General features: G+C 32.9%; 1 protein-coding gene across 3 annotated transcripts in view; it reads left to right on the top strand.

Moving 5' to 3' along the window:
- The window catches only part of LOC114325955 (apoptotic chromatin condensation inducer in the nucleus), a 95159-nt gene that overhangs the window by 64374 nt on the left and 7610 nt on the right, over positions 1–23175 (top strand). For all 3 annotated transcript variants that reach the window (XR_007697304.1, XM_050647274.1, XM_050647275.1), the window contains exon 7: positions 11810–11931. Coding sequence is in view for 2 of the 3 variants with exons in the window: in XM_050647274.1 (XP_050503231.1) it covers positions 11810–11931 (122 nt within the window). In the remaining variant the exon portion in view is untranslated. The remainder of the gene's footprint in view (positions 1–11809; positions 11932–23175) is intronic.

Genomic DNA, 23175 nt, shown 5'->3' with positions numbered 1-23175 from the left:
TATATTGAAACACTAAATTTCTGGATACAGATACATTTTTCCAGATGCGTTATATCTATAACAAAATAAAAACTGAAATAATGAGAAATTTCAAATTCAGCAGCAAAACTTGCATTTTTTAGGATCAATAAAAATTCAGTTTATCTGTGACACACAGTATTTGTCAAGGAAGGGAATCAAGAATTAGCAAAATGCAATAAATGTAACCATATCTATGTGTTCCGTTTGTGGAAGAGACTTTAATTGTTGCCACGTTTTTAAGCACTTTTTTTGCTCCCATCCAGGTTTTTGTCTGGAAAATTGTACATTTGTCGAGTTAACCGACATTCCAAAAACAGTTACCTTAAAAAACAAAACATACCAAATTAAAGGCATTGTATTTAGTGCTATACGAGCCCCGAATCATATTGTTTCCGTAAACGTTTGGACTTTATACGGGCACTACAGTTTTAGATAAAATTGAAGCGCCACATTATATCTTGTATAACTTTTTTGTTTATGCAGAACAAATTACACGCTTTGGCAACACTACAGAACAAACCTAGCACTAACTTGTGGTTTGCTCATATTTTCTCTAATCGTTTGGATTTTATATGAGGCAGTACAGCTTTACGTAAACTTGGAGCGCTCCATTTTATCTTGTATATCTTTTTTGTTTATGCAGAACAAATTACACACAATTCTCTAATCATTTGGATTATATATGGAGCAGTACAGCTTTACGTAAAATTGGAGCGCCACATTTTATCTTTTACATCTTCTTTGTTAATGCAGAATAAATTACACGTTTTGGCAAAAATGCAGAACAAACCTAGCACTAACTTGTGGTTTATTCAGATTTTCTCTAATCGTTTATATTATATATGGGGCAGTACAGCTTTACGTAAAATTGGAGCGCCACATTGTATGTTGAATAACTTTTTTGTTTATGGGAAACTAATTACTCGCTTCCGCCGGGAGGTAGAACAAACCTAGCACTAAGTGGCTATCATCTGTTTGAATATTCCGGAAAGTATTTGTTTTCGAGTGGGCCATACAAGTTTATGTCAAGTTAAAAATCCACATATTTTTTTCAATAATTCTTTTATTTTTTAGAACAAACTTCAAAGTTACAGAACAAACTAGAACAAACCTAGTACTAACTGCTACAGTTGTGAAAAAATATATTGGGAACTGGGTCAATACAGGTTTACAGACATATTAGTATCTTAATTTTTGATAAGGTATCTTATAGCTTTAAAACCCAGACATGACTGAATTCGATTCAAAATGACAACTTTTGAAATTTGGCGCGGCCACGACAATTTTCGTTCCTTATTTGTATTACAACACCACTAGGTAGCTTATTAACAACTAAGATTGTAATGTAAAACCAATTTTGCAAATAAATTTAGTGCTCTATTATATATTGGTTGGACATAGTAAAATTAATAACATATAAATAATGTTTTATAATTCACAAAATTTATGACCTAACAACTTTTAAATTAGTAATACAAACGTTTACCATACTTTGTAAAAGTCTGATAAAGTTCCAGACTAAACGTCAGCCAATTACAATTTTTACTTATAAGCCCAAAAAACCACACCCATCCTGAACTTTCCAGCCGTGAGAGCTTACATAATCTAAAAACATTGCTGTTGTCAGATATGTCCTCAAAATCACCAATAGTCAATAGGCACAACAGTTTGGGGACATGTCTTCAAACTAACCGTTTCCCAAAACAAAAGTTTGAGGACGGTCCCCAAACTTGACTAATGTCCTCAAACTCACCATTAAGTAACCGATACTGTCCCCAAACTTTACGAGTTACATATATATATATATATATATATATATATATATATATATATATATATATATATATATATATATATATATATATATAGTTCAGCTCAACAGGCCTTAGGGGCCCAAGGCTTCAATTGTTTTCTTCCATTTCTTTCTGTCTTGTGCTAGGTTTTTCCAATCTTGTACCCTCAGCGACTTCAGATCTTCTTTTGCAGACTCCAACCATCTTCTTCGGGGGCGTCCTCTTTTTCTTTTTGTACCAGCCTCCGTGTTTATTAGTTGATTGGGAACTCTTCCTTCTTCCATTCTTGCTATATGCCCAAGCCATCTTAATCTTTGAATTTTGGCGAGTGTTGTTATTTTTGGTTGTCCATATATTTGCATTATTTCTTCATTCGTTCTTCTTCGCCAGATATTCCCCTCTTTTAAACCTCCATATATCCTTCTGAGGATCTTTCGTTCCCATCTATCTAATTTTACTTCCATATCTTTATTTAATGTCCAGGTCTCGCTAGCATAGAGTACCGTAGGTCGGATAACTGTTGTATATATTCGTTTTTTTGCTCTTCTGGATATTATCTTCGACCTCAGTATCTTATTTAGACTTCCAGCACTCTTACTACCTTTCGCCATTCTTTTTGCTATTTCTTGGTTCTCTTCGTTCCTATTTGTTAGTGTTACTCCCAAGTAATCGAATTGGCCGACAATTTCGAAGTTATATTCTTTACTTGGGCTTTGTATCTTAAAGGACTGTCCCAGATGATTTTCATTTCCCTTCATCACCATATATTTCGTTTTCTCTTCGTTTATTTCTAAACCATATTCCTTGGCTGTTCTTTCTAGTCTATTGAAGATTTCTCTTAATTCTGCAGGTCTCCTTGTTATTAAGGTAATATCATCTGCGTATGCTACACATTGATGCCTGTGATGATAAACTGTGCCTTTAGTATAGATATTGCATTCTCGTATAATCTTCTCTAAAATTAAATTGAAGAAATCTGTTGATAACGGGTCACCTTGTCGCAGGCCTCTATTGGTGATAAAGCTATCCGAAACCCGTCCTTCTATCATAACTTTACTTTTAGTGTCACTAAGTATGCATTTAGTCAATCTTACTATTTTTGGTGGAAATTCAAAATATTCTAGCGTTTCATATACTTTACTTCTTTTTATGGTATCGTATGCCTGTTTAAAATCAATAAATAACATATTTAATACTAGCTTGAATTCATATGAGCTAGATAAAATTTGTTTCATTGCAAAAATTTGGTCTATTACCGATCTTTGTGCTCTAAAACCCGCTTGATATTCATCTAGACAATTTTCCACTTTTGTTTTAATTTTATTTCTAATTAATATGGCCAGAATTTTATATACTGTATCTTGTAGAGCTATTCCCCTGTAATTTCTACAATCTGTAACGTCTCCTTTTTTATGTACAGGACATAGGATAGCTTCTTTCCACTGATTGGGTATATTTTCTTTGATCCACACTTCGCATATTAACTCGGTGATTTCTTCTTGAAGCCCTTCGCCACCATCTTTTAAAAACTCTGCAATGATACCGTTTTCTCCCGGTGCTTTGTTGTTTTTTAAGTTTTCTATGATATCTATAATTTCTTCCTTGGTAGGTACTTCTTCATTCACATTTGGGTCTCTTTCTTCTTCATGTGGTAGTTGCATTTGCTCTATTTCGTCTTGATCGTCTGTGCATAATATATTCTGGAAATAATTGGCCCATCTTCTTAATTTTTCATCTATTCCACCTATCAGATTTCCCTCTTCATCTTTATAATATCTTAATGCGGTTTTGTACTGGGTTCGGTCGCGTTTTATTTCTTGGTAGAAATTCCTGACTTGTTTATTTAAAAAATCTTCTTCAATTCGGTCTAATTTCTGCTCTAGATTTAACCGTTTCTTTCTTCTACAGATCTTCTTTGCTTCCCGTCTTTTTTCAGCATAGGCTTGTTTACTTTCTTCATTATTTCTCATTATGCTGTTTATTCTGGCTTTATTTCGGTCCCTAATTGCTTTCTTACAATCTTCATCGTACCAGTCTGTTTGTTTACTTTGACTTTTTCTTAGTAATACTAAGTCGGCTGCCTCTTGAATGTTTCCCCTTAGCTGTACCCATCTGCTTTCTATATCATCTACTGTTGTCTGGCTTTCTATTTTCTGTTCAATTTTATGCTTGAATTTTTTCTTAACCTCTTCATTCTGAAGTAGTGCACCGTTATATCTTTTCATTTTTGTGCAACTGGTCTTAGGGATTGTGGGAATTATTTGCTCCATTTTGACTTTGACCAAAAAGTGATCAGAATTTGCATCTGCACCTCTATAACTTCGGCTATCTTGTATGGCTCTTGCATGTTTGGCTTCTATTAGCAAATGATCTATTTGATTTACTGTTTGTCCATCTGGTGATACCCAGGTACCTTTATGGATTTCTTTGTGGTCGAAATAAGTGCTCATAATTCGCATATTGTGTTCGAAAGCAAATTCTATTACTCTTTTTCCATTCAGGTTACTCTCCCTGTGTTTACTTTTCCCCCCTGTTATTTGTTTGTATACGTCCTCTCTGCCAATCTTGGCATTGAAATCTCCTACAATTATTTTTGTGTCGTATGATGGTATTTGGTAGAACAGATGCTCTAACTGTTCATAAAAGCTATCTTTAACATCTTCTGTATTTTCCGTTGGTGCATGTACATTTATAAGGGATATTTTTCTGTATTTTCCCCTCATTCTTATTTTGCATAATCTGCTTGTGACTGCCTCAAAATCTATCACCAGACTGGCAAATTTTTTCTTTATAAGGAATCCAACTCCAAATATACGTTCATTGTCTCCACTGTTGAAGAATACATAGCTTCCCACATCTATGCAGAAATTTTCTTTTTGTTTAGTTTCTTGTATAGCAGCAATATCTATCTCATATTTCTCCAATGTAACTGATAAATTTTTTAGTGCCCCTACTTCAAAAGTCCCTCTAACATTCCATTGTCCTATCATAATCATATTTCGTGCCTTATTCGTTTCCGTATTTATCTGTCCACTGTGTTTGTTTAGACTTAGTTTTTTTCCATTTTCTCTAATTTTTCGGTACTATGGTTCCATTTCCACCATTCATCGTTTATACATATTTTCTGATAGCCGACTTTCGTTTCATTACCTTTTCCTTTTTCTTCTCTCGCCATATCTCTTAACTCTTTCTGTAGTCTGGCTTCGGTTTGTGTTAGATCACTTTCAATGAAGTACCGCGTTCCTCTTAATTTACTCTTGTTCTTCATAATAAGTTCTTTATCCTTCATTGTATCCAATTGATTTGCTATGAAGTTGGTGGCATCTTCAATTTCCTCATTTTCTTTGAAATCATGTCCTTTAATCACAATGTTTTGTTTTCGAAATTGTTATATATCAATATATATTGTTCGAAAATATAAACATTAAGATCATTATTTATACAGGGTGTCCAAAATTTTTTTTTGAATTATTAACTAAACAATTTAATAAAATTTTTTTTGGACACCCTGTATAATTAATCATGTTAATGTTTATATTACTGAATATGGAATTAAATAACCTTTCAAATGAGCTAGCACTCGACCCCTATTCACATTTAAAAAAATAGTCGATTACATCATCACGTCCAAATGGATGCCGTCACTAGTACGATATATATGTTAAAAAATCATAATTTAAAAATCGAATAACTTTTGTATTTTACATTTTTTTCAAATTTTGTAAATAAAGCAGTTTACAAAGGGGTCAAAACATAGTGAATAACCCTGTACATTCACTGGGGCCGACCGACCGGCTCTGTCCCGTCATACAGCTGACCGACTATAATAACTTTTATTTATATTTAATTTAGAATGTGTGTACTGATTTTCAGCCTTAGTAAATGGATTTAATTACCTTCGTAGGAAAGCAACTTTGATACCCTCTCAGTAACCCATGTTCTACGTTTCGCTTGACCTACCGCAGTATGTTTCTCTACACAATCACAGTAATCAACTGTGAAAAATCTAGCTTTAGTAAATTCAAAGAGATTTTTCAACGCTGCCTCTTGGACTAGATTGGTAATAACCCGTATATCTTGACTACTTACTATCGTAATGTCTTCTTTTTTAATAGATCTTAAAATTGTGTCTAACTCCATGTAAAATGTTTTATCTCCTCTTCATCCTCATTCACTGTTGGTACGTATACTTAAATTAAGTTAATTTGTTATATGGTTATCTTGAACTGAACCATTATCATTCTTTCTGAGTAAAGAGTGAAGCTTATCACTGATTTATTAGTTTCTATGTCTAACAAGACTGCGACTCCGTAGCGATGGACCGGATCGTTGTTCCCAGCATAATACAAAATGACATTTTTGGTTATAAGTTTGCCGGCGTCTGGCTATTGTAAGTCACTTATGCCAGTATATTTACAGTGGAACCTCGCTAACTCGGATTAATCGGGACCGCGGCCAATCCGGGTTATCGAAAATCTGAGATAGCCGGAGAATATGGTAAAAATTAATAAAATACGGTATACTTACAGATAAACTCCGTTAGAATTGAAATAACATGAAATATATTTATAAATAAGCACAGTACCTACACATCAAAATTACTGAAAAAAAAAACACCAAACACAAACGTAAGCAAACGGAAGCGAACAATACAAGACACACAATACAGTCACAACGATGTAATGTTATTTAAGAACAGTGAAAACTAAAGACCATTGTTTATAAAAGAATTTTTTAAATAGTCTTTCCTAAACAATGCTAAGACAGTTTGAAATAAAAAGGAATAGGTACTACAGACAGGTGCCTGTTGTTTCTGCGGCGTGTGCTATGAGTCATTTTTACTATCGACTATCGTATAGTTCAAATTACACACATACACATCTCTCAAATATATTACATACATTTTTATTGTTGAAAGGTTTGTCTGATAATTAACTATTTTGATGGGAAATAAGCCACAATTAAATTGAAAAATAATTTTATTAACGTTTCGACGCCCAAATCGGGCCGTTCTCAAAATACAAAATATTGAAAATCAAAATGTTTATCTGATGAAAATCGGTCCGGGTTATCGGGGGCCGACTTATCGGGGTTCCACTGTATTTCCATTCTGGGTATGGAATATATCATCATCATCATCATCCTTCAACCCGGATCTATCCACTGCTGGATATAGGTCTCCCTCAGTTTTGTGCTGTTTGCATCCAATTTTTGTCGATCCATTTTATGTCATCGGACCATCTTGTTGGCGGACGATTCTATTTCGATATGCTTCTTGTCTTGGTCTGCAGTGTATTATTCGTTGTGTCTATCTGTTATCTGACATTCTAGTAATGTGTCCAGCCCAGTTCCACTTTAAGGTCTTAATTATTTCTATGGTATATGTCACTCCTGTTCTTCGTCGTATAGAACGAAGAATAGAATATATATGTTACAGTTCAAGTTGATTCTCAGTTAGAGTTGACTTTTCCTAGTTCGAGTCAACTCCAACTGAAACGAGCAGTAAAAGTTGATTTGAAAAATTTAAATCAACTTTTACTAGTTTGAAGTTGACTCTTCCTTGTTAGTAAACTCAATTTATACGAGTATAATCTCACGTGCATTTTTGATGAGTGTGCGTCTCTTTGTTTTGACCGTTTCAACTACTTATTAGTCCAGGCTGTAACGTGGCCCCCGTTAGGTAACTTATTCTGATTCGTTTTTGTTGCACAAACTTACTCAAACAAATACACAGTGTCAGGCGGTACCGCGGTCGAAAAATTGTTTAACCAATTTTTGTTAACCAAATTCACAGAAATAATTCTTATCTACTCTACCTCATAATATTATGTATAAGTTTTTATTGTGTGAAAATTGTAAATATAGATAGCAGTACATGAAGGGTTTAAAGTGTGCCTGAAGTAATAATGTATTTTAAATGGGATTTACTTTTTCGCACTGTTTTTTAGCACACTTTCATATAATCAAATATCCTTAACTTTTGCCTTGTCATGGTGATGACATGTGAGCAATAAATTACAAAAAAAGTTTTGACAGTTTTGTGGTTTGAAAGAAGTTTGAATTTTTAAATGTCAAAGTTTTAAAAAATTGTAAAATAGGAATGTATTCCAGTGACGAAGAGTTGCAGTTTTTTTATTTGTTTTTGGTAGATAAAATATTGTATGAAACTGTACGTGAAGTACTTTTTGCGCACTTAGGCGATGTATAGCACTCGACCCGCTCGTGCGGGTCGCGCAAAACATCGCGTGCGTGCGCAAAAAGCATACTTCACGAACTGTTTTATTAATAACTAAGTATTTCACTCCGGACAAATTTTTTTATATTATTTTGGTCATTCAAAGCAAAAAGGTCTCTTGTGATTTTTCTCTAAAATTGATAGTTTTTCAGTTATACGCGATTTAAAATTTGAAAAATGCGAAATGACCATTTTTAAGGCTTAATAACTCGATTAAGAACTATTATTATGAAAGTCAGAAAGTCACCTAATCAAAGTTTAAAGCCCCCCCCCTGCAAGATCCTGAAGAAATTTTTGTCATTATTTTATTACTAAGCTGTTATTTTTAATTATCAACAATGAGCGCTAAAAGCGTATTGAGGCGGCCGTCAATGTCAGTGCGAGTAAGATCTTCCATTCCGACCATCCAATGGTGCATCTCAGTCGCACTCACATTGACAGCCGCCTCAATACGCTCCTAGCGCTCATTGTTAATAATTAAAAATAACACCTTAGTAACACAATAATGACAAATATTTCTTCAGTACCTTGTAGGAGGGTCGTTAAAATTTGATTTGGCGACTTTCTGACTTTCATAATAATAATTTTTAACTGAGTTATTAAGCCTTGAAAATGGTCATTTTCGCATTTTTCAAATTTTAAATCGTGTATAACTCGAGAACAATAAATTTTACAGAAAAATCACAAAAGACCTCTTTTGCTCCGAATGACCCAAATTAATGATGTAAAAAAATATCCGAAGTGAATTTTTTTTGTGAATTTGTTTAAAAAAAATTGTTTAAACAATTTTTCGATTACGGTACCACCTGACACCCTGTGGATTCGTTATAAGGACCTCTTTTTGAGTAAGTTTGTGCAAAAAAATCGAACTGGAATAATTTACCTAACGGGGGCGACGATACAGTCTGGACTATAAATATCACGATTTGAACATAATATACAGTAACATTTAATTTCTAGAATCGGTTGTTTGTGTGAATCAACTTTTACTAAATGGCATTGGGAAGAGTATACTTTAACTAGTTGGAGTCTACTTTTACTAGTAAATGTTGAATAAAAATCTTCATTTTATATTTATAATCAACTTTTACTAAAACCAGCCGTTTGAGTCGACTAGAACTAGGAAAAGTCAACTCCAACTGGATAATCAACTTGAACTGTAACATATACAGGGTGTTTCTAAATTCATGCGACAAACTTCAGGAGGTGATTGCTCGTATGAAATTAATATGGGTTCTTCCTATAACAAAATTTCCTCAGCCCAACCCTTAAGGGTGATATCACCCATAAAAGGTGGTAACTAAAATTGAGTTTTTATTTTTTTTTAATTTCAGTAAAGCTAGAAACTTAAAATTCTGTAATTTTCGTGCACTCGCAAAGGACTAACCACGTGTATTTTTTCAATATTCCTGTTACATTATACGGGGGTGAAATTAGCAACCCTTACTTTACTTCATATCAAAACTTTTTTTTCGAGACGAAGTTGTATGAAATAAAATTTAACTTAAAATCCTTGTTTTATTTAAAACTTTTTTTATTCTTAAATTTTTTTCCCAAAACCAATAGCTGCAGAGAAAAAAAATAAACATCATAATTTATAATTTTTTTAATAAATTGAGTGGAAAACAGTAAAGATGTAAAATGTAATACGATTCATAATAAATGCTGGAAATGACCACCTCTAGCCAAAATACATGAACGTAGCCTATGTGTCATGGATTGCCGTACACGTTCAAAGATTTGAGGTGTATTTCTTATGGTGTCACACGCTATTTGAATACGATTCTTCAAATCGTTGATATCAACTATGGGTGTCGTGTAGTCTAATGATTTAAGGTAACCCCAAAAACAGAAATCACAAGGATTTAACTCTGGAGATCGAGGAGGCCAATGTTGGGGCCCTCCTCGGCCAATCCAACGGTTGGGATATGTTACATCTAAATGTTGCCTAGCAGTCCGACAGAAGTGTACTGGAGCACAATCGTGCATGAACCACATGTTTTGTCTGATATTCAGTGCGATGTCTTCAAGTACTTCAGGGAGATCATTTTGTAGAAAACTGATGTAAGAAATTCCATTTAATGGCTGAGCCAGAAAATGTGGCTCAATTAAGTTATCCCCTACTATACCAATCCATACGTTTACTGAAAAAACATTTTGAAAATGGTGCTCTATAATCTCATGGGGATTCTCGTCTGCCCATACGTGATTATTGTGAAAATTTATGATAGCTACTCTTGAAAAATGTGCCTCGTCCGTAAACAATACATTATTTAAAAATTGAGGATTTTGTCGCATTTCGCGTGTTAACCATTCACAAAATCTAGCTCGTTGAGGAAAATCTCTAGGTAAAAGAGCTTGAACCCGTTGGATGTGGTAAGGATATAACTGCTGCTCTTTTAAAACTCGCCACACAGATGAATGGCTGATATTTAAGGTGTTGGCAATTATTCTAGTGCTTGTTTCCGGGTGTACATCAATTTCATCTAAAAATGCTTGTTCTACCATTACATTTCTAACTGTCCGGAAACGACCAGTACTGTTTGAATTTCTTTTTAACATTCCAGTTTCGGATAAGCGGTTGTGAATACGTGCAAATACGGAATGATGAGGCGTTATTCGTTGCGGATATTTTTCAGCATAAAGACGTCTAGCTTGTCGACAATTACCATTTGCCATACCATACACAAAATGCATGTCGGCCATTTCAGCGTTTGTATACATGTTATAAAATAAACAATACACAGATAATGCAAAAATAACAACCTACAAACTTACAAGTAAACTTCGATTCGTAACTACCAACAACAGTGTTTGACATCAGTCTACTAAAATTTGAATAAACATTAAGTAAACACGGTAAATGTCGAAGTGACAGCAGCCTACTATTCTAAAACTTTGTAATTAAAAACATTAAGGTAGAGGTGGTCATTTCCAGCATTTATTATGAATCGTATCACATTTTACATCTTTACTGTTTTCCACTCAATTTATTAAAAAAATTATAAATTATGATGTTTATTTTTTTTTCTCTGCAGCTATTGGTTTTGGGAAAAAAATTTAAGAGTAAAAAAAAGTTTTAAATAAAACAAGGATTTTAAGTTAAATTTTATTTCATACAACTTCGTCTCGAAAAAAAAAGTTTTGATATGAAATAAAGTAAGGGTTGCTAATTTCACCCCCGTATAATGTAACAGGAATATTGAAAAATTACACGTGGTTAGTCCTTTGCGAGTGCACGAAAATTACAGAATTTTAAGTTTCTAGCTTTACTGAAATTAAAAAAAAAAATAAAAACTCAATTTTAGTTACCACCTTTTATGGGTGATATCACCCTTAAGGGTTGGGCTGAGGAAATTTTGTTATAGGAAGAACCCATATTAATTTCATACGAGCAATCACCTCCTGAAGTTTGTCGCATGAATTTAGAAACACCCTGTACATTCAGTATATTACTTCTTAAAGTTTTCGAGCAAATTACCAGCTGTCTTTCTGTTGTCGTATCGGTTGTGTTATCGTCTCTCGGCGGTAAGTAATGTAGCAAGTACTGTATCATTTTAAATATTCATAACTTCATCATATCTCAATCCTATATTAAATAGCCTATAATATGTTCGCTTCCTCGATTTCCTACGTTTGATAGCATACGCTGTGGCAAAAGGCTTGGATTATACAGCATACAACTTTTTAATAAGTTTATTTTAAGTCGAAAATTCAAAAAACGAATCAACCATTTATTACTAACTTGTATATTTTGTAGTTGACAACAGAAAGAAGCACAAGAAACCGGAAGAACCGGTACCACAAAAATTAATGGATGACCTATTTTTGAAAACTAAGACTACACCGAGCATATACTGGCAACCCCTTTCTCCACAAGAGGTAAATACAGTATAATATTTAAAATTTTAAAAGGGTAAACCCTGTAGTTGGCTGTATACCTTTGTTAAGACAACGTAGAATGAAGTAAACACTTCTGTTGTATGTAGGTATAAAAATTTATTAAAAATTTTTTTTTTTTTAATAAATTTATATACCTACATACAACAGAAGTGTTTACTTCGTTCTACGTAGTATAATATTTCGTAAAATGTATATGTAGTCCATTTAAAAGTTATATTTGCATTGGGTTTCAGAGGACGCAATTTTATTTTTTTATGTGTAAGAGGGGTTAGTATAAGCTTAAGTTCAAGTTTGTGGGTTCACCAACCTTGTCCCCTCCCTTCCATCTTGTGCAGTCACTGAAGGTTTTCACCTCCGATTTCGTTGAATCTTCATCGATTTTCATGAAAATTGGTGAGCAGTTAGAGGATACCTCAAGGAACAAAGGTGACATTATGAAAACTTCCGCTTTTACCCAGGGGGTGGATTCCACCCCTTTTCTGGGGTGAAAATTATTTTATTAAAAAGAATACCATAAATCGATAGAGGGACAAATTCTAAGTAAAATTTGTTATTTAAAGTTATTAACCTAAATCAATACTTTTTGAGTTATTAAAGATCAAAGATTTTATTTTTTCGTAAAAGAAATGTATGTATGAAAAAACTATAAACTTTTACAAAAAACTTATTCTTACCAAAATTGAAGACAATAAAAAATTGAATACACTGTTCACTCAAAGTACTAAACTAATGTTAATTCAAAGTGAGTTATGGGTAATTGAATGTATATTTTTTTCGATGAGTACTCAAATCGTAAGTATTCAAGCTTAAATAACGGGAAAACGATGCATTTTATAAAATATACCTGCTGAACACTTATCAAAGTACTTCAGAATACCCAACAAATGAGCTCCAGAAGAAGTTAATAGCATCAAAATTAAGCAAGTTATGATGAAACTAAGAGAAACCTTTCGATTTTTTAGGAAAAAGTGAAAAATAAAACATACGCCATTTCCACAAAAATTAAAATGTATAGTAATCCTTACAAAAATTTCTTTGTATTAGTATAAGTAATGATTTTAACAATTTTCACCGGTTTAGAATGCATATTTAAAAAAAAGGTGTAATTTAAAAAAATCAGAATTTTTAAAATTATCTTCATTTTCATTTTCTTTTGATAATAACTATAAAAATAATCCATATACGTAAAAAATGGTAAATAACCAAATTTTAGTTTTTTGTATATAAAATATTATACCTTTTTTATCATTTCTGTAGGGTGAAAAATAACCGAGATAGAAACGGTTAAAGCTTAAATTTTGCTGCGAGAACCATGTAACCGTGGTCATTTAATCTTTGATTTTTAAAAAAGTAAGGGGTTTAAAAGATTAAATTCAACGCGATTTAGTAGCCTTTGGAATTACCTTTCAAACCGTTTTTAGGGAACCCGATATCTTAAAATTAACCGACTTATTAAAAAAAAGATAACATTTTTTGGAAAAATTTGTATAATATAGAATTTGAAAAATTTTTGGAGCATACATTTTAATGCTATTAACTTGTTCGGTACCTCATTTGATAGATATTTTTAAGTACTTTCACAAATGTTTAATAAGTTTATGTTATAAAATGCATAATTTTCCCGTAATTTAAGCTTGAATACTTAGATTTGGGTACTCGCCGAAAAAAATATGCATTAAATTACCTATAACTGACTTTAAGTTAATATTAAATGGTTTTTTAGTGAGGAGTTTATTTAATTTTTTATTAGCTTCAATTTTGGTAATAATAACTTTTTTGTAAAAACTTATAGTTTTTGAGTTATCTATGAAAAATCGGTTAAAAACATGCATTTTTCTTACGAAAAATAAAAATTTTTGATCTTTAATAACTCGAAAAGTTTTGATTTATTTTAATAACTTTATATAACAAATTTTGCTTAGAATTTGTACCCCTATCTAATTGTGGGGTTATTTTTAATAAAATAATTTTCACCCCGAGAAGGGGTGGCATCCACCCGCAGGGTAAAAGCGCAAGTTTGCACCATGTCACCTTTGTTTCTTGAGATATCCTCAAACCACTCACCAATTTTCATGCAAATCGATGAAGGTTGAACGAAATCGGAGCTCATATTCACCTTCAGTGACTACACTACAACCCTACAGAAAAAATATGAGATTATTTGTAGCAAATTAAATTGTCTACAACTTCATTTCTGTTACTTTTATAAAATAGTAAAATGGAAAATAAAAAAGTTATAAACAAAAATAACTAACTTTTGAGCGATATATTTTTTAAATTCATTTTACGATAAAATAACATCAGAGAAATTTTATACAGGGTGTCCCATAATTAATTGGACATTAGCTAATGGGTGATAGAAGACATCAAAATATTAAGATTTAACCAAAATCGCTTAAATGAAATATGGCTCCTTACTGAGTTACAGGGTGTTTTGTTTAAAAATTTAAAAACTGTTTTTGCTCACTATTTTAAAACTATTCGACATATCCTTTTCATACTTGGCAGAAAGTGTAGGTATAGTCGGTTCGCTAAACTCGGACACAACTGGTTAGTGATTTTAGTCAATAATTTTTTTGGTTTTGGCCAATTTTGCCAAAATTGTCAAAATTACTAACTATTTATTTAAATAATAGTGGAGTATCTGTGAAATTAGTGGAGTATCTGTTGAAAGGTACAAACGTTATTTTGATAGTCCGTTTAATTTTGGAATTAGCAGTGGTAAACTATCTGAAATTAAATTTTTAAAAGTAGTGCACATAAGTTAAAGTGTTATCCAGTCAGTTTGGTGAATTTGGCTCCAGAAAAGTGCATCCAGGCCTGTGTGTTATTAAATTCATCGTATTGCAAGGTCAGATATATTTACATTATTTACATTAATTATTATCTATCACTCCCACCATGCCAACTAGTCAAACCTGCGCTAATTGTTTGAAAGCGATAGACGAACGTGAACGTTCGGCCCTACAATGTGATGCCTGTAAAAGAGGAATTCACCTAGCATGTACCGAGCTTCTCCAAGACGATCGCATAACCAGATGTAAGGTGCGAGGAATTAAAATTATTTGTAACGGCTGCTCAAGCAATATTGAAGCATTTTCCAATTTAAAATCCATTCTTAAGGAATATAATGATGATTTACAATTAAAAATTAGTCAAATAGATGAAAAGGTCGCTGAAATTTCAACGAAATTCAATGATCTAGAAATTAAATTATCATCCGCTGACCAACATTCGTCACCACAATTTGCTGAAAATATCGCCAATGAAGCCGTCGATCGTATTAATCGTGCCAAAAATGTTATCGTCAGAGGCGTACCAGAATCTACAGGTGATATTCAAACTAAAAAAGATGAAGACAAAAAATTTTTGCAGGAAATTTTATCGACTGTAGAATGTAATGCTACTCCGGTTACTTTCTTTAGAGTAGGCAAAGTTGGTGATAGATTTCCTAGAATGATTAAAATGATAATGAATAATGAGTATGAAGCTAAGCAAATTCTACGAAATAAAAGGAAACTCTTAGAAAAATCAAAAACAAAAAATTTATCCATTGTTGACGATAAGACACCTATGCAAGTTAACGTTTTAAAAGAATTGCGATCTGAGTTAGAGACTAGAAAAGAAAACGGAGAGCAAAATTTAACAATAAAATACATACGTGGTATACCAAAAATTACTAATTTTCGACAATAATATTAAAAAAACCTGCTTTTGCGACTGGCTCTGCTTTTATACCAATTTAGCGACATTACATTCTAAATTTAATGAACTATTATGTTATATTCAGGATTTAAAACCTAAAATAATACTAATCACCGAGACTTGGCTGACACAAAAAGATTCTGACAATTTATACAATATAGATGGATACTCTCTTTACAGATTTGATCGCAGGAATCGAAGAGGGGGAGGAGTGTGCATATACCTGTCATTAGAAATTTCTGAAACTTTTTCTGTTGCTCATCTGGATGTTGTTGTACCTAACATTGAACTTTTATGTTTAAAAATTTCTCTTAATTCACTTGTTATTCACTTGGCGTGCCTATATCGTCCAGGTAGTACTGTCCTAGAGGATGACCGAATCCTGATTGAAAAAATGGAATACCTTTCAAACCTTGAAAACCTTGTCTTATTTGGTGATTTCAATTTTGCCGATATCTCTTGGCCTTTGACTATTATAAGCAATGAACAAACAAATGCGAGAAACATTTTTACAAACTTTGTTCAAAGTTCTAATCTACACCAATTGATTACCAATCCAACTCGTTTCAGAATAAACAATTTGCCATCAACGTTAGATTTGATTTTTACAAATGATGACCAATTGCTTACAGATCCGGTGATTCGCACTCCAGTCGGCAATTCTGATCATGTAGTTATCACGACAAACATACAGTTTATTACGGAATATAATCATCTTAGTGAAAATACAGTTATACATGAAATAACAAATTTTGAAAACCTCTCTCTTCAATTGCGTGATGTTGATTGGCCGTTATTACTGGGAAGTCTAGAACATCCGGAAGAAGTTTGGAATAATTTCATAAACATCATTGACAACTACAAAAGACTCAACACTACAAAAAAAAACTTACTATAGGAACAAACTTAAGCCATGGATTAACGGTGAATTGATATCACTTATAAGACACAAAAGAAAGTTATGGCGAAAATATAAACGTACAGGTGATACACGTGACTTGCAAACTCACAAAAACTACACAGGAATTTTAAAAAAGTATATTAATGAAGCCAGAATGTCATATGAAGAATCTATTGTAAGCTGCAGCGACTCTAAAAAACTGTATAAATATGTTAGGTCTGCTATGTCTTCTAAAGTGTCCATTCCACTGTTAAAAAAGAATAATGAAACGATTTGTCAGAATACGTATGAGGTCGCTAACATTCTCGCAGATACATTTTCTAAAGTTTTTGCTATTGAACCGTCTCAAAATCAGTTTCCTATAATCAGTAATCCACGAGTTATTCCCAAAATTGATTATATCGATTTTTCACCTGAAATAATTCAGCGCCATATTGACAAGTTAAAAAACAACTCATCTCCAGGGCCCGATAAAATCTCTACATTATTTTTGAAAAAATGTTCAGATGTCCTTTCTGTTCCACTATCACTAATGATGCGTTCATCTTTTAATGCACACTCTTTGCCTTCAACTTGGAAAAGCGCTTCGGTGACACCTATATTTAAAAAAGGAAATAAGTTAGATCCCCATAAATTACAGACCAATAAGCCTTACACCTGTTATTTGTAAAGTTATGGAATCAATAATCACAGAGTGTCTTTCAGAATTTTTACTTCGAGAAAATATTATTCCTCTACAACAACATGGCTTTGTGAAAAGTAGATCAACCATGACTAATTTACTGTGGTGTGTTAATGAATGGACAGCAGCATTGGATAAAAAACGACCTGTGGACGTAATATATTTAGACTTTGCAAAAGCATTTGATCGAGTACCAAGAAGAAAATTGATGTATAAACTGGAACATTTCGGCATTCGCGGACAACTTCTTGAGTGGATTAATGATTTTTTAACAAATCGGGAGTTTTGTGTTAGAGTTGGCAAGTCGCTGTCATCTAAAAAACCGGTTTTAAGTGGTGTTCCACAAGGATCTGTTTTGGGTCCACTACTATTTGTGTTGTATGCCAGTGATCTTGAATCTCATATCAAATCTAAGAAAGCTTTCTACGCAGACGATACAAAAATATTTGCTGACCCACTTTTCAATGGGCAAGACTTACAAAGTGACTTAGATTCGATCTTCAAGTGGTGTTCGGATTGGATGTTACCTCTAAATAGAGATAAGTGTGTGGTTTTACATTTGGGAAAAAATAACCCTCGTTTGTCTTACTCGATAGACGGGCATTTACTGGATACCGTGGAATCATATAGTGACCTTGGTGTAACAATTACTGAAAATTTGAGTTGGTCGGAGCATATTTCAAACGTTACTAAAAAAGCGAATAGTAAGTTATACCTTCTTAGTAAGACTTTTACAAAAATATCATTTTCGGGTTCTATCCGTTTGTATAAAACTTATGTCCGACCCCTACTGGAGTACTGTGGAACGGTTTGGTGCCCAGAATTAGTGCGCGATAGAACTCTTCTCGAAAATATCCAAAAGAAGGCCACCAGACTATCTTTCAAACGAAGAAGGCCAGATTACCAACAAAGACTTTCTTTAGCAGGGTTACCAACTTTTGAAGCTCGTCGACTCCGTGGTGACTTAATTATCACCTTTCGAATTTTAAAGTATGGATATGGAGATTTGCAAAACTTGTTTATTTTAGATGATCACGGCAGACTACGTGGACATAGTTTGAAATTGAAGAAGGAACCCTTTTCATCGATAAGGCGCCAACATTTTCTGTGTAATCGTATTTTTAGTATATGGAACAGTCTCCCAACGGAAATTATAAATTCTCCATCTATAAATGTTTTCAAAAATCAACTAGACAGTTATCTGTTTGTAAACTGATTAGTGTTGTGCACAATCTATTAGTCTATAGTTTATTTGCGAAACTAATTTTTGTAATGTAGGTACTATTTCATTTATCTTGTAAATGGGCTTATGGGTCTCCATGACCCCAGCCCTTATTTCTATGTAATAATAATAATAATAATAATTTAGTAATTATTAACTATTTAGTAATTATTTTTTTTTTGCCAATTTTACCAAATTGGCAAAATTACTTACTAAAATCACTAGCCAGTTGTGTTTGAGTTTAGCGAACCGACTATATTATACACTCTATGAAATTATGATAAATAAACGCTTCTGGCTACTATCAGTGGCGTACGACAGGTGACAGCGAATGATTGACCCTTCCCAAATTCTACGCCACTGGCGGAATTGCCATTTTAACGAAATTTTTCGATTCTCCATTACTCTCTATGTAAATAACGTACTCTTCACTCGTAACGATAAAGTCATTAGTTTTTGAGATATTTGAAGTTAAACATGTAACGGCACAGTTATTAATGTATTGTGCCGCTTAATTTTTAATTTCAAATATTTCGAAAACTAATGAATTTATCGTTAAGAATGAATAATATACTATTCAGTCTTAATGATAAAATCATTAGTTTTTGAGATATTTGAAGTTTAAAATTAAGCGGCACAATACATTAATCAAAATATCTGTGCTGTTTAACTTCAAATATCTCGAAAACTAATGACTTTATCGTTACGAGTAAAGAGTACGTTATTTACATAAAGAGTATTGGAGAATCGAAAAATTGCGCTAAAATGGCAATTCCGCCAGTGGCGTAGAATTTGGGAAGGATCAACCATTCCCTGTCCCCTGTCGTACGCCACTGGTAGTAGCCAGAAACGTTTATTTATCATAATTTTATAGGGTGTATAATACCTAAGAGGATACGTCGAATAGTTTTAAAATAGTGAGCAAAAATAGTTTTTAAATTTTTAAATAAAACACCCTGTAACTCAGTAAGGTGCCATATTTTATTTAAGCGATTTTGGTTAAATCTTAATATGTATTTTGATGTCTTCTATCACCCATTAGCTAATGTCAAATTAATTATGGGACACCCTGTAGAGTTTTTAACGAATAATTTCCACCTATGTATCTAGGTTTTACAGCGCTCCAAAATTGACCGGGTTCTTGAATAATAAGAATACAATAAAAACGAACCATTAGACTTAAGTTTTTTATTATACAGTACTGGAAATATTTTTTCGGAACATAGGAACTTTCAATGCAATAAGTTAGATTCTTGATTTGCAATTAACCAGTGTCAATTTCAAGACACGACGCGATGTTTCATATTTAATTCATTTGTTCGACTGCACCGAAATGAGATCTCTGATTTGCAATTAAGCAGTGTAAATTTCAATATAACGTCGCGATGTTTTCAAATTAATTCATTTGTTAGACTGTAATCCCTTTACCGCTGGCTATCACACATAAACGATGTAATCCGATGGGGCACCTCAGTTCAGTGCAATCGAACAAATGAATTAAATATGAAACATCGCGACGTTATCTTGAAATTTACACTGGTTAATTGCAAATCAAGAATCTAACTTATTGCATTGAAAGTTCCTATGTTCCGAAAAAAGGTTTCCAATACTGTATAATATTTTTTATTCATATAATTTATAATTTTCTGATTTATACATGTTTCCATCACCTTAGGCCTTAGAACCTTTCCACGACAAAACTTAGAATATGTTTGTTTAATGCCTTCCGTTACATAAAGTGGTTTGGGATTTAAATTCCTCTTTGAACAAAATTCTTGAGAAGTATATTTGGTATACAGGGTGTCCCCGAAAATAGTGCGTTCCTTAAAGGTATAGGTAGAAGGCACCATGTAGAGCAAAAAAGTCTTATAGCATTTTTTTCTAAATGCAACCGTATGGCTAAAAAACCAAAATACGTTTTGATATGCAAATTGAAATCTGACAACTATGTATACAAAAACCTAAACATAGACAATCACAATTAAAAAATAGTTGCAGCACTGCTAGCCATAAGTATTTACATTAAACCCTGTCTTCATCCTAAACAAACACACAAATTCTTGTATGTTAGATTTTCAAACATGGGGTTGTATTATTTTGCAGGTATACCTGTCTGACCTACATTTGTGGTGTCAATAAACTAAATCACAAACAGTTCTTGTACAGTGATGCCAAATTAGTTAATTTTATGAAAATAAAAGTTCGCTTATATGTCGAACAATGTATTTTTTTTTCTTGGAAACGGTAACTTTAGAAAAAAATGTTATAGGACTTTTTTTGTTCTACATTGTGTATTATATCCATACCTTAAAGGAACGCACTATTTTCGGGGACACCCTGTATACACTAGTCCAAGAAATTAACGCAATACCTTAAAAATGGGCCATTTTTGATGTCTCGTATTTCCTAAACCTGTTGTCCGATTTAAGTGATTTTTTTAATATGTTGTAGTTTTATTCTTAAGCAATATCGCTGTAATAAAATTGTTGCTAGACAGGTAAATTGTCACTGTATACCGGGTGTACAGTGTTATACAGACAACACTACATGTAATTAAGTTTATAAAAAATCTTATCAAATCACCCTAACTTACACTCGCGTTATTCAGATAAGTTGATATTCGTTAGCAATGGCTGATCGCGGAAAAACCCCCTACGTATTGTGTCTGTTTTTGCGGACGCACGTGTACATATCACTGCGTTTTATACTATTTCATAAGGGAGCGTTCAAGTATTACGTAACGCAATTTTTGAAGATTTTTGACCCCCCCTCCCCCCATGTAACGCACCGTAACGTTTTTATGTACCCCCCTCCCCCTACCTAAACGTTACGTAACACCCAAGTAACCATTTGAACCTAAATGGAAAGCTAGGTTGCGAAACGTACCGGAAACTCGGTAAAAGAACTTTGTTATTATTTTAATCTCATTTGAGGTAATAATAAAAACTTACAATCATCATCCAGCCTCACATGTCCACTGCTGAACATAGGCCTCCTCCCCGCGTTTCCAACCACGTCTATCCTGCGCCGCTCTCATCCAGTTTTTATTTAGCTTTCTTACGTCGTCAATCCATCTTATAGGCGGTCGACCAACGCTTCGCTTGTCTTCTCTTAACCTCCATTCCAATAACCTTTTTGTCCATCGCCCATCTGTCATTCTGGCTATGTGTCCTGCCCATCTCCACTTCAACCTGGCTATCCTTTCGATGACGTCAGTCACCTTTGTTCTTCTCCTGATTTCTCCGTTTTTGATTTTGTCTTGCAGAGTTATTCCTAACATTGACCGCTCCATTCTTCTCTGCGTTACTCTTAGTTTGGTAGCCGAGGCTTTAGTTAAGGTAAGTGTTTCTGATCCGTACGTCAAGACTGGGAGGACACACAAATCAAATACCTTTCTCTTTAGGCATGTGGACAACTCACTTTTAAAAGTTTCTCTCAGTTTTCCAAATACTGCCACCCAAGAACGATTCTTCTATTCAGTTCATGTGTCTGCTTATCACTGCTAATCGTAATTTCATGTTCCATGACATAAAATATGTCCAAAACTTACAATAATAATCTTTTATTACTAATTTTACATTTCTTTTTTCCCTACTTGGCCCCATTCTTACATACATTTTTGGCTTCATCCTTTATTGTTCTTCACATGTATTTTTCTATTTTATCTTTTTTAATAAAAGGTTAAAATAAAATAACATATTTATTATTTCAACATTTTATTTTGCTTAGTAAAAATGTTTGTATAACGAATTATATACGATGTTGCCAGTAGTTTCGGAAAAATAGTGAAAAAAATGTGTAAAACTTTTTGTTCTTCAACGCCCTGTATCGTGAAAAAGCATGCCGTTACAAAAATGAATTAGTAAGCAAACCCCAATTATTTTTCAATTTTTCACGTATCCTAGAGATCGTGTTACCTTTTTCTGAATCACCCTGTATATATTTATAAGAAGGCGCTTATGGAATAAAATTATTTCTGTCCTTGTTTGAAACAATTTTAAAAACGCTGAGACTCGTAGATTTTCATAGGTATATCAAAATGTGTGCTTTTTAAACATAAATTTAAATGTACAGGGTGATTCACGCAAGCCTACCTTAGTCCATAAGCTTTATTTTTAATGGAACACCCTGTATAGTTTTATATTTTTAAAAGCTGCTTAACAATCTGATTTCATGGTCTTTATGAATAATACAGGGTGATCATTTAAAATTATAATGTATGGAAACCACTTATGGAATAAAATTGCTTGTGTCATGTGTCATTATTTTAGAAAATTATAAAAACGCTAGGATACGTCAACTTTTAAATTCAACTATGGACTATTTAAACATAAATTTGAATATACAGCGTGATTCACTCAAGTCTAGCATAGTCCATTATCTTTAATTTTAATTAAACACCCTGTATATTTTTGTTTTTAGAGGCTGCTTAACAACCTCATCTCAAAAATGTGTATTATGTAGGGTCTATTATGAATAATGCAAGTGAAATTTTGAAATTATGTAAAATTTTGTCAAGATATTTCACATAAAACTTTTTTTTATTGGCATGGACTTTATGTCAATCAGCCAGTCACAACATGACTACATAACAACACATAAAACTTTGAAATTAATAATTCAGGAATCACAGCTTAAGGGTATTATTTTTTAAATATCTATAAATTTTCTAAACTAAGTATCAATATAGTGGGTTTTGTATTTAATGCTTTT

The sequence above is a fragment of the Diabrotica virgifera genome, chromosome 3 (genome assembly GCF_917563875.1).
Source record: "Diabrotica virgifera virgifera chromosome 3, PGI_DIABVI_V3a".
Classification (NCBI taxonomy): domain Eukaryota; kingdom Metazoa; phylum Arthropoda; class Insecta; order Coleoptera; family Chrysomelidae; genus Diabrotica; species Diabrotica virgifera.
This window is presented reverse-complemented; position numbering and strand designations above follow the sequence as displayed.